Raw genomic sequence first — 13,611 nt, 5'->3', positions numbered from 1 at the left:
TAATTATATTAAGATTGATTGTTTTTTATAAGATAAGTTGAACGCTAGATAGCAACTTACCTTGGCTCCTTGCTGCACTCGCGTAACAGGTGGTCAGCCTGCCACGCAGTTTCCTCATGGAGTGCAATGTAATTGGCCATAATCGGCATCCAAAAATGCCGATTACCGATTGTTGTGAAAACTTGAAATCGGCCCTAATTAATCGGCCATGCCGGTCGAACTCTAGTTGAGACAAGAAGAAGGGGGCGGGTGTGTTCGCCCAGGGAGCCATAAAAGCTAGAACCGACACTGGCAATGAGCATCGGTCTGGTTTCTCTGTCATGTTAATGTTGAGGGGGCGTGCACACTTGAGCACGTGTAGTAGCTGCCTACCTGGCCTGCTGCACGCTAATCTAGGAAAGTGCCCATTTGGGGATGTTTGATTTCTGATTGTCTTAGTCACCAGGTCCACCACTAATATGCTTAGCTTCTCAGTTATTTTTTCTTCACCTCACACAGTAAGTCAACAAAGTCTGTTTTTGTTTTACATATTGCGAATTATAGCCTAATAGTTCCTCACTGTTGGCCTATTTGAATTATCTTGCCAACAATCTCTCCCTCGATAATCACCAAGCCTCGGTGTGAAAGAGCAAAATATCATCATCTGATGATCCCATATATCCAATGGAACGTCATAAAATACCTTTTTTGTCTTGCGCAGAAACAGCTGTCTGTGCCAGCTCAGCGGGAAACTCTGGGCCCGGAATAGGCTATTTTATACAATGTTGCAAGTTCCCAAGAGACAGTTTCTGGAAGGATCCAGTTTATTTGATTTGATACAATATTGCACTTCACTATGTGCTCATTTAGGCTATTTTGCCACCAATGATCATGGTTTATCAAGCAATGTGTCCATATGGCAGAGGCTGGTGCTTTCGCATTAGTTTAATTTAAACTTTTATATTTGTATCATTTTAATTAAGATTTGTAGGATTTAACCACGTGACAATGATTTTGAGAAACGGAAACGTTATTATTGAAATGAAACGGTTCCATGAAAATGCACAATCATAACTGACATGCAGATGGTAGGAGGATTTGTATGCTTCCCCAAACTTGAAACTCAAGCGCTGCCTGTGAATTCTTTATAAAATAATTGCCTCCACTTTTCTATGGTTGGTTTTATAAGCAAGGTAAGACATGCCTCATAATATGAAGTAAAACATTCAGGTTTTAAACAATTAAATATGTTTTCAAAATGCATACTGCCTACGGTTCACATTGTAAAGTGGTGGGTGATGCGCTGATAGCCTGCCTACCATTTGTTTTTTCTCCTGGTCAATTTGGTTAGCTACAATTTTAATTTATCGCCTTTTTTGTTTTTTGGGGGCAAAAGCCAGCAATTACCGGATAATGAAAACCCTGGTGTGAATAGTATAGTATGCTATGTTTAGTATAGTAAGCTATGTTTTACGTTTCAATTTAACATTGTTGTGAGTTACTTGCTTACTAACCACACTAACCTCTACTTGATCTGTAAAGCGGATGTGTTTTCAATAAAGTGTTTTATCCCCATGTATCCAGGCGTGTTAGGGAAGAGATAGAGTAGACAGCAGAGCTGTGTGATTGATGCTAGTTCTATTTGCTCCATCACACTCTGGGTCGAGAGACTCACTGCAGGGACTCAAACAGTCACACTGGCATCCGACAACAATGGGAAACAGGATAGAATTGGACAGCCATCTCACCCAGACAGAGAACTACAGTCACTAGAGCCCACTGGTGCTGCTCACATCTAAACCAGAATGATTTGCTATGTTTTGGTTACGTAGAAGGATGGGATAGAAAAAGTGGATTTTCCTCAGCCCTTAGCAGTTTGATACTAACAGTTTATCAAAGTTGTCTACTGCGAGCGACATGTGTTTTGTTTATTTGACGTTAACCTCCTGAACTTTGTCTGTCACATCAATCATCCATGACCTTCTCATCTGCTGTCCCCAGGATGGCAGACCGGTCACAACATTACTGTTACTGGAGAACCTCAGCCATGCTTGGATGTGTGGGAAATATTATACCTCTCCATTAAATAGATTATGGGTTTATTTAGAAATGTCAGATGTACAGTTGAAGTCGGAAGTTTACATACACCTTAGCCAAATACATTTAAACTCAGTTTTTCACAATTCCTGACATTTAATCAGAGTAAAAATTCCCTGTTTTAGGTCAGTTAGAATCACCACTTTATTTTAAGAATGTGAAATGTCAGAATAATAGTAGAGAGAATGATTGATTTATTTCAGCTTTTATTTCTTTCATCACATTCCCAGTGGGTCAGAAGTTTACATACAACTGAGTCAGGTTTGTAGACCTCCCTGCTCGCACACGCTTTTTCAGTTCTTCCCACAAATGTTCTATAAGATTGAGGTCAGGGCTTTGTGATGGCCACTCCAATACCTTGACTTTGTTGTCCTTAAGCCATTGTGCCACAACTTTGGAAGTATGCTTGGGGTCATTGTCCATTTGGAAGACCCATTTGCGACCAAGCTTTAACTTCCTGACTGATGTCTTGAGATGTTGCTTCAATATATCCACAAAATTTCCCTACTCATGAAGCCATCTATTTTGTGAAATGCACCAGTCCCTCCTGCAGCAAAGCACCCCAACAACATGATGCTGCCACTCCCGTGCTTCAAAGTTGGGATGGTGTTCTTCGGCTTGCAAGCATCCCCCCTTTTCCTCCGAACATAACGATGGTCATTATGGCCAAACATTTTTATTTTGGTTTCATCAGACCAGAGGACATTTCTCCAAAAACGACGATCTTTGTCCCCATGTGCAGTTGCAAACCGTATTCTGGCTTATGGCGGTTTTGGAGCAGTGGCTTCTTCTTCTTCCTTGCTGAGCAGCCTTTCAGGTTATGTCGATATAGGACTCGTTTTACTGTGGATATAGATCATTTTGTACCTGTTTCCTCTGGCATCTTCACAAGGTCATTTGCTGTTGTTCTGGGATTAATTTGCACTTTTCGGACCAAAGTACATTCATTTCTAGGAGACAAAATGCATCTCCTTCCTGAGCGCTGTGACGGCTGCCTGGTCCCATGGTGTTTATACTTGCATACTATTGTTTGTACAGATGAACATGGTACCTTCAGGCTTATGGAAATTGCTCTCAAGGATGAACCAGACTTGTGGAGGTCTACAATTCTTTTCCTGAGGTCTTGGCTGATTTCTTTTGATTTTCTTATGATGTCAAGCAAAGAGGCACTGAGTTTGATGGTAGGCCTTGAAATACATCCACAGGTACACCTCCAATTGACTCAAATGATGTCAATTGGCCTATCAGAAGCTCCTAAAGCCATGACATCATTTTCTGGAATTTTCCAAGCTGTTTAAAGGCACGGTCAACTTAATGTATGTAAACTTCTTACCCACTGGAATTGTGATACAGTAAATTATAAGTGAAATAATCTGTCTGTCAACAATTGTTGGAAAAATTACTTGTGTCATCCACAAAGTAGATGTCCTACCGTCTTACCAAAACTATAGTTTGTTAGCAAGAGATTTGTGCAGTGGTTGAAAAACGAGTTTTAATGACTCCAACCTAAGTGTATGTAACTTCTGACTTCAACTTTTGGGAGTTTATTGGCATGGCTGTTCATATTTACAGAGTAACACTAGGAACACTTTGTTGCTCTGAGACTTTTAAGCATCAAGAATTGCTTTATTATTGGCCATAAAGATATCTCTCAATCAACCCACAATATTGATGTAATGATCCCTTACTTTTGTGCATGGACAGTCTCTCCCTCCCTCCTTCCTTCCCAACTCCTCTCAAAGCTAGGCTTTAATTTTGATAAACGATGAAACTGCAGTTGTCATAGAAACGGAGACCTGTGATGAGTGTGATATCCAGTCCATCCCCTCAACATAGCGATGTATCACCCAGACTGAGGTTAGAGGGGGCAGTGTGTGTGTGTGTGCACATGTTCCTGTGTGTAATAGCTTGTTTTGGCCCTCACAGCCGTAAGGGAGAACGAGTAGATTTAGTTTCACTGTGTCCGGAGGCTTAAGCTAGGAAGTTCTATAATCCCTAATACTTTGTCAGGAGGGTTCCAGCCAGGCTTTGCTCAGGATTTCCATTTTATATTTGCTAGGTGGAGGGAGCGGAGCAGGATGCTCGGAAGCATTCTGGAAGCACCGAAACTAACCCAATTTCCTGCTCCATTTCCCCTGTGCGTCCTTTTCCATGGAGGACAGAGTTTACGACACACACACACTGTCACACCCTGGCCAGAGGTCACACCAGTTACAGAGGAGTCAGTCAATCGGGGGCAGATTGTGCATATGACAGCAGAGTGACACCACACACCCACACACACACCGGAACACCGAATCGGTGTGAAATGCTACACATCAAAATATCATCTCAAGTCATTTTAAAAGCCACAAGATGAAACGCTGTTGACATTTTTTGGGGTGAGAGGGAGGGAGCTGATGCCAGTGTCTGGTCGCTCTGTGACGTCCCAAAGCATATAGTCATAGAGCCATATAGACTGTCATCCTGACCTCATTGAAGCCATCAGATCATTGTATTTTACCTCCCTTTTTAATGAGATTGGCAGGGTACATGGTGTTTGGTGGAGGAGAGCAGGGAGCACTGTGGGCAATGCTTTTCCATAGGCCGCCCTGGTTCCTCTTCAGTCATCAGAGCAGGAGATGGAGGAAAGATGAGAGGAGGAATGGAGGGGGAGAGGTAGGGAGGAATGGGGAGGGGGAGAAAAGGGGAGGACAGAAGAGAAGATGATGGAAGAAGATGTGAGGAAAGGTGTAGGTTCCTGTCCAGTTAAGAGGAGAGAAGGTTTACAACAAACAGCATCTGAAGCAGAAAAGTATTTCCTCTTCTCTCTTCTCTGGTCTTTCATTCCTATTTTGGTGCCTCAACACTTACCTCTCCCCAGCAGAGAGGAGCAGGAAGTCAAGGCCGTGTGTGATTATGACTCCTGGCTTTATAACAAGTCAGGCTTTTATAGGACAGGAAATCCAGTCTGGCCTTCACCCAGTGTACAGCACCACTACAGGCTTCTATCTCTGATTTATGTCATCAGGGAGGGTTGCTCTGGTGTTTTCTCCTTTCTTTCTCTCTCTCTCTCTCTCTCTCTCTCTCTCTCTCTCTCTCTCTCTCTCTCTCTCTCTCTCATTTCTCTTTCACTCTTTCTCTATCATTCCCCCTCTCTCTCTTGTCCCCAGTCAGATCTACTGCATTGAGAATGCTCACGGACAGCTGGTTCGAGACCTGGACTTCAATCCTAACAAACAGTACTACCTGGCCAGCTGTGGGGACGACTGCAAGGTCAAATTCTGGGACGTGAGAAACATCAACGAGCCAGTTAAGAACCTGGAAGAGCACTCCCACTGGTGGGCACCTGTGCTGCGCTGTAGACACACACACACACACACCCACACACACACACACACACACACACAGCAGATACATCCGCATTTTTTCCATCTTTGTGGTGTAGCCTAACCCCCACTTTGTACAACCAACAGAAGATTAACATCATTCCTACCAATAAGCATCAATTTGCTAACAAAGGACACTGAACAGTCCTATCCCACTCATGTACGTGTGCTTACCCTACTGTATATACTGGCCTGGGCCTGTCAAAATATACTTTGTCTAGTTATGACAAGAAGTTTGGTGCTGCTACAAACATGCATTCATGTAAAGAACTTGTCCATCAGAGGTTAAGTACATTGCACAGCCACGTTCCGGCATGGCCGGCCCGCTCATTAGGCATTGACAAGGGTGGCATTTTCTGAGCTAAACTGACCGACTCACCTCCAACAACGACATATAAAACCTCTCATAATTCTGCCTAAAAGCAATGACAATTTCTCTCAACTAGTGGCATATGTGCTTTTTAGGTGAGCGCTGATGCCGCTCTGTGATAAGCAGTGCACACTTTGTTTAAGGTAGGGGCACAAAATATTTAGCTTGTCCATTCCCAGCGCGCCTCTCCAGAGTGCTGTTGGAGAGATGCATCGCTGCGACTCTCCACCAACGTTCCGTCAAATAAATCATCTAACATAAATCATGTAGCAGATACTGTATAGGATATTGTAGAAGGAGTATGTGGCCTTTTCTGTAGCCTAAAATGTATGACAGTGTAATGAGACGGACATTTTTTACATCATGCAGGTTTCTCCGATCAAATAGCCTAACCTAAATAAAAAATGTGCTGTCATGTTAAAAAACAACATATCCTAAAAACAGGACAGGTCAAAGTAAAATGAGCAATATGGAATGGACAATCACAACTGTTGTCCAGGAGTTTCACCTCATCAGTGGTTTCAAGTTGTATCCGTCAATTTTTGACAAGCTGATCATTGCGAAAAAATAAAATACTTTTGCATTTCCCGCTGTGTAAACGCTTTGCAAATAGGCTCTGAGCTTAAATAGGCAAATTGATTAGTCACATTGCAGCCGACATAGTAGGCTACGCCCCAGTAAGCACGAGCCAATGTCTTTTGGATGTCTTTTTTTGGTCCAGTCCGGTGTTTTACAAATGGTAGGCTTACCACATAGATGGGCATTCATAAAATTAAATTTCAGGCAATACTTTAGGCTACACCTCTATAAGCACGGACCGACGCCGATGCCTTTCAGACATATTTTTTTGGTGCAGTCCAGACTGGCCTTCGACGTCCACGGACTTTGGTTTTTGGTCCGGTCCAGACAAAATCTGAACCAATCATAGACTTGTATGTTTGGTTCAGATTTAGTGTGGTCCAGACCGGCCTTGATTTCAACATCCACGGACATTGATTTGTGGTCCGGTCCGGCCCAAATTTGAACCAATCATAGACCTTTGTTTGGTTCAGATTTTGTCCAGTCGGGACCAGCCTTGATTTGGCCCAAACATAGATGTCTATAAATTACATATTTTTACATTTCATTCAGTACCAAAAATGAGCCTGATTTCAACATCTAGAAAAATATGTATTTTCAACATCCGGAAAACAAGTATTTTCTACTTTCATTCAAAACAGAAAATAAACCAGATTTCAACGTCCGAAAAATATGATTTTTCAACATCCTGGAAAATACGTCTTTTCACCTTTCATTCAGAACCTAAATTGAACCACACTTCAACGTCTGGAAAATACATCATACGTTTTCAACGTCATTTTACTTAATGGGACTATTCCACTTTTGCAGGGGGTAGCATTTTTTGGTCTCGCCTAGTGCAGCAGAATGGCACGGACCGGCCCTGTGTTCAGCTGTGTGTTATAGGTGCTTACTGTAGCTATTCTGTGATGAGCTGCAGTGCTCAGGGCTATGTAAGTAGCTAGCTGAACACAGTGCCCTGCAGTATTCAGGGGTGTGTGTACTATGTCTGTAGAGACACGCTCTCAGATAATGACTGTCTGAGAGCCATGCTGCAGCTAGAGCAGCACACCAATCACTGCATGATAAAAACACACACACACACACACACACACACACACACACACACACACACACACACACACACACACACACACACACACACACAGGATGCTATCTCTGAAAGACGGATAGACTGGCCAAATGTATCCTTAACAGTGTAGATGTGATACTATTCTGATGGGTAGGATGTTCCAGCCTACCAGTGTTTTCTGAACAGTGCTTCGAGGGCGTCAGGGCTCTGGTATTAGGGACAATTTTGTTTTTAGAAGGGAAGAGGAAAGAGTGCGCTGAGGCAGCTTGTCTGTCAACAGCCTAGTTATTCTTCAATCCTTCTCTATAAGGAGCTAGGATCCACCCCTGTGCTCTGCCCTAGGATGAGAGAGAGAGACTGACTAACCATCATTACACAACACCTTACGGCAGTACAAACTAAACAGCAGAGAAACAAAGCCCATATCCATCTCAATTACCACATACAAATGTACTGAAGAGCCAGAGGGCAGGTTGGTATTTATTGTCATGACTTGTGGTCACTAGCTGGCACAGACACAAAGTCATAAAATCAACCTAACCTTAACCACACTGCTAACCTTAAATTAAGACCAAAAAGCTCATTTTGTTTTCATACATTTTTATGATATAGCCAATTTTGACTTTTCAGCTGGCCCATCTAGCAGAAATTGCTCAGTTCTGCCTCCAGGACAAGACTCATGACAATAAACGTCAACCTGCACTCAGAGGGAAAGACGGATAGTGGAGAAAAGGAAAAAGAGATGTATAGATACTAAAATAGGATGGATTAAAAACACCCATTCACTGATTCCCTGTGTGTGCCCAGGGTGTGGAGCGTGCGCTATAACCACTCTCATGACCAGCTGGTGCTGACCGGCAGCAGTGACAGCAGGGTGATTCTGTCCAACATGGTGTCCATCTCCTCCGAGCCCTTCGGTCACCTGGTGGACGACGATGACCTCAGCGACGGAGAGGACAACCACCAGGATGAGAAGTATGGAAGTCAAAACCTTTATGACATATCTGTCCACTCAGTCATAACTTGTCAACACTGTCCACTTTCTGACATATCTGTCCAGAACTGGCCCCCCTTTGAGCCATTTTGGACCAACCTCAGCCATAACTGTCCACTGTCATTACTGTATCCATCATCTCATGTTCAGTGCAACAGTTGTCCAGTTATTAGCAATCATATTTTTGATACATTTGATTCAGCCCTGTACTCTGGTCTTCATGAACTTCTGCTATTCTTTGCCATTCCCTATTTTGTTCCGTTTCTGGTCCGACTTTCTACCACTACACATTGTAATATAGATAGATAGATAGATAGATAGATAGATAGATAGATAGATAGATAGATAGATAGATAGATAGATAGATAGATAGATAGATAGATAGATAGATAGATATTTTTTAAAGGATACAGTAACTAGCCTAGTATGTGTATAGGAAGCCAGGGTCAGCTGTGTGGAGGAGTACTGTACCTGGTATAATCACAACCAGACCTTGAACAGAGACTGAGTAAATTAACTAGACCTTTGTTTGTGTGTGGTAGGCAGCCTTGTCCTTAACTCCCCCTATTCAACTCACCTCACCCGTGTGTGTGTGTGTGTTCTAGGACTAAGGAGCCCCTGCAGGACAGTATCATCTCTACCTATGAGGAGCATGAGGACAGTGTATACGCGGTGGAGTGGTCCTCGGCAGACCCATGGCTCTTTGCCTCACTCAGCTATGACGGCAGACTGGTCATCAACAGGGTCCCCCGCGCACTCAAATACCATATCCTGCTCTAGACAGACCTCACACTGGACTGAGAAAAGAGCGATAGAGGGCGAGGTATGGGGAGAGAGGGGGAGGGATGGGGAGAGAGGGGAAGGGATCGCGAGAGAGGGACAGAGGGCGAAGAATGGGGAGGGATGGGGAGAGAGGAATAGAGGGCGAAGAATGGGGAGGGATGGGGAGAGAGGAATAGAGGGCGAAGAATGGGGAGGGATGGGGAGAGGAATAGAGGGCGAGGGATGGGGAGAGATGGGAGAGAGGGATGGGGATGGAATAGAGGGGGAGGGATGTGGAGAGAGGGAAAGAGGTGGAGGGATGGGGAGAGAGGGATAGAGAGGGAGGGATGGGGAGAGAGGGATGGGGATGGGAGAGAGGGATGGGGATGGAATAGAGGGGGAGGGATGTGGAGAGAGGGAAAGAGGTGGAGGGATGGGGAGAGAGGGATAGAGGGCAAAGAATGGGGAGGGATGGGGAGAGAGGAATAGAGGGTGAAGAATGGGGAGGGCTGGGAGAGAGGGCGAAGAATGGGGAGGGATGGGGAGAGAGGGATAGAGGGGGAGGGATGGGGAGAGAGGGATGGGAGAGAGGGATGGGGGGGAGGGGTGTGGAGAGAGGGGGAAGGATGGGTAGAGAGGGATAGAGGGCGAGGAATGGGGAGGGATGGGGAGAGAGGAATAGAGGGGGAGGGATGGGGAGAGAGGGATGGGAGAGAGGGATGGGGGGGAGGGGTGTGGAGAGAGGGGGAAGGATGGGTAGAGAGGGATAGAGGGCGAGGAATGGGGAGGGATGGGGAGAGGGGAATAGAGGGTGAAGAATGGGGAGGGATGGGGAGAGAGGGGGAGGGATGGGAGAGAGGGATGGGGATGGAATAGAGGGGGAGGGATGGGGAGAGAGGAATAGAGGGGGAAGAATGGGGAGGGATGGGGAGAGAGGAATAGAGGGCGAGGGATGGGGAGAGAGGGATGGGGATGGGAGAGAGGAATAGAGGGGGAGGGATGTGGAGAGAGGGAAAGAGGGCGAGGGATGGGGAGAGAGGGGGAGGGATGGGAGAGAGGGATAGACGGCGAAGAATGGGGAGGGATGGGGAGAGAGGAATAGAGGGGGAGGGATGGGGAGAGAGAGAGGGGGAGAGATGGGGAGAGAGGGATGGGGAGGGCGAGGGATGGGGAGAGAGGAATAGAGGGCAAGGGATAGGGAGTGAGGGGGAGGGATGGGGAGAGAGGGATGGGGAGGGATGGGGATGGGAAGGGAAGGGAAACCAACTGTGTCCAAGGGCCGTCAGGAGAGCCACATTCACCAGACCCTGCACACACACACTCTCGCACTCCCTTTTGCTATTCCTCTCTTGCTCTCCGTATCTTTCTCTCTCTCTATCGCTCTCTTTCTCACCCTCCCATTCTATGAAATAACTGATAACGCTACACATTCCATTCCCCTTTAATGGTGCAGATGACTATGTATGTTTGGACAGAAAATACAGAAAAACTGCTTTATATCTGTTCTGAATATTGTCAATTAAATGCTATGTATGTAAACTGGATTTTGTTCATTATTATTGGTGAACAGTTACTTTACTAAGCTTTTGTAGGGGATCTTCTGAAGGCTTTTCTCTTATTTGACTGTGAGCCCATAGGTAGTCTTGTCAGAGATGCCTGTGGGGGATCCCTGCATGCCTCAATGGCAGCTTAACCCTGGGGAATGACTGGAGGTCGACACATGGCATCATGGTTCCTAGATGACAGGTTGAAGCCAAGGGGTAGCTAGGAAAATCACCACTCTCCCCAAACCCTCTCCCAATCTTTCCTTCTCTTCCACTACCTCCTTGCCCTGTCTCCTCTTCCTCCACCCTTCCACTTTGAGCCCATCTCCACTCTTCTCCTGCTTCCATTTCCTCCTTCTCCCCCATCTCTGTCTTCCTGTACAGCGTGTGTTGATGCTGGTCGATAGTGCTAGTGTTCGTTAGAGCCAGATGCCACTGACAGCCCTTTTAATTGCAGCTTGACTCTGCTCAGGGCTCAGTCTCCGAGCAGAGCTCCATGGTGCCAGGGGAGGCTGTGGGTCTTCATTAACCATGCCCAGGATGGTGTCCAGGACTGGTCTTGAATGCAGAGTAACACCCTTCCCCTCCTCTGCAAGGCGGCTCACATCTACACCCCTCATTATAGCCCAGTCAATTATTGAAAAGGGGATTGGGGTGCAAGTTGAAAGTGGTTTGGAAGCTGAAAACATAATCTTCCCCAACCCATCCTTCTATCTATACTGTCTTTAACTTGGGATTGCGATGCTTATCGGTTGGAAACACAAATGCGCACACACTGTGCCCCAGTGACACACATCCCGTGCCCCAGTGACACACACATCCCTCTCCTTTGTCCACTAAGATGCTGCTGGTGTGACAAGCTTGTAGACAATTAGCGTGTTCTTTGTATTAGAACTCTCTCTGTGTGTGTGTGTGTGTGTGTGTGTGTGTGTGTGTGTGTGTGTGTGTGTGTGTGTGTGTGTGTGTGTGTGTGTGTGTGTGTGTGTGTGGCCTCTGTGAATGCTGGTGACTGAGGAAGCTTGCATGCCAAGACTGAAAGACACAAATATAGAGGTGTAAAATATGGACAGAGGTGGATGGGCATCAGTAGATGGATGACGAAAATGTCCAATAATTCAACTATCTCCATCACAGGTGCAGATCTTTTAATCTCGTAACAAACATACGCGCCTCCTGACGGACACCACCTGATCAGTATTCCTCAACGGCCTTGCTATTAATACATTCACAGTAATAGAGTAAACTGACAATGCTCCATTGATATTCAATATGCTGTCTCCACCTGTGCAGAGAGAGGAGGACTGCTGATACTGCAGATGACTGAAACACTGTGCTGTGTACCACTGTTTTAGTATCCACAGGCTACACCACATTACTTCCCAGCCCCGGCCCCAGTCCCTCTCTTCTGTTAAAACTTCGGGATTCCAGTGTGAATCAGGAGTGGTGAGGTGTTTTCGGCCGTGACTGCTTTAAATATCATAGGAAACAGCCGATGGAAATGTGACGCATGCAGTAGCGTCGAGCTCCCAGAGTTCAGCTGTTCCACCCGGCGCAACTGCCAAGTATCGTCTGTGTCACACAGTCATGTGACCTCTAGTCTAGTGTACCTGCCAGCGGTGGTGACGAGCATCTTCACGCCACGACCCCGGATCTCCTAATCCTAGTGTGACTGTTAGTGAAAACCAGGAGACATATAGAGGAGAGGAAAATGTAACATTTATTTCATGTTTCAAGTAAGACTGAGCCTTAATGGTATTTTATATACAATTTCATATGCAATCTAAATATTATGCAGACTGGCAGCTGCTTGTCTGAAAACCCCTCCATCAAGTCCTGTCGCACTCTTTCCTGCTTTCAGCTTCATTGCCTCAATTTCTCCTTTATTATCTTGGCATGAATAAAAAAAATACTCTCCATTCCTTCACACATGGATTTCTGCTTGAATTATTTTTTAAATGGAGGGTAATACCTACCTTTGAGGGTGTAGGCGGAATTGGATTTAGCTGCTCTGAAATTAAGTAAATGGCTCTCCAAGAAAGATGGAGAGGAAAACTGGCCCGGGAAACATCAGAGGGACATTAGAAGGACCCATTGGAAGTTTTTCTGAGCGTTGGGAATTTGAACAACTGAAAAAGACTGAGGGAAAACTTTAGACCATTGTGCCATCCGTGAGGTTTTCTGAGGGTTGGGAGCAGGTTTGATATGTGTTGGGAATATGTTGGGACTTGGGAATGTTGTGGAGGGAGTTACAAACTGTCTCTCTCTGTGTGCTGGCATTCCGTACAGTAAAGGAATTTCCTAGGCTATTGGCTCAATGGCGGTGGAAGTGGTGTAAACACAGAAACATGGTCTGAGCCCTTTGATGTTAACTCACATAACTACTTACACTGACAAACCTCCAAAAGACAGAGGAAGCTAGCTAGTACCTGAGTCATAAGCAACTTATTTAACATCTTTACTCAGCAGGTCAAGTGCTTTAGCTGGGGCCAACGAGACTATTAAGCCCTCACTGAAATCACAGGTACAGTCTATATTTAGGAAAGAATTCGTAATCCTTTCCTTTCCCTCGTTCCATTTCTGAATCTCTGATTTAATTGGGTGTCTTCCCCCCCATCCCTGTCTCTCATGGACATGGGTAGGCCTACTTAGGTGTACACCCACCAGTGCTTGCATATTTATATGATTTTCTGTAGTTCTTTACAAAAGCCACACAAAAGGCCCAACATTCTCTTCATAGCATTTTTTTTTTTTATCTCCATGCTTCACATATTGTAGCTCAGTGTCAAATTCATATAAATAGTCCTCATGTTTGATGTCATTAAGCCTTTGTCAAACAGAGTGACCCA

At 45.2% G+C, this 13,611-nt stretch overlaps 1 protein-coding gene across 1 annotated transcript in view; it reads left to right on the top strand.

Annotated features, from left to right (window-relative positions):
* Window positions 1–9,404, top strand: part of LOC106573328 (EARP-interacting protein homolog) — a 42,618-nt gene extending 33,214 nt beyond the window's left edge. The window contains exons 7-9 of the mRNA XM_014148406.3: window positions 5,229–5,396; window positions 8,273–8,440; window positions 9,065–9,404. Of these exons, the coding sequence (XP_014003881.2) occupies window positions 5,229–5,396; window positions 8,273–8,440; window positions 9,065–9,239 (511 nt within the window). The 3' untranslated portion in view covers window positions 9,240–9,404. The remainder of the gene's footprint in view (window positions 1–5,228; window positions 5,397–8,272; window positions 8,441–9,064) is intronic.
* Window positions 9,405–13,611: the final 4,207 nt, after the last annotated feature.

Source organism: Salmo salar, chromosome 01, assembly GCF_965601325.2.
Source record: "Salmo salar chromosome 01, fSalSal1, whole genome shotgun sequence".
Taxonomy (NCBI): domain Eukaryota; kingdom Metazoa; phylum Chordata; class Actinopteri; order Salmoniformes; family Salmonidae; genus Salmo; species Salmo salar.
The sequence above is the reverse complement of the archived record's forward strand: the minus strand, read 5'-3'. Positions and strand labels throughout refer to the sequence as shown.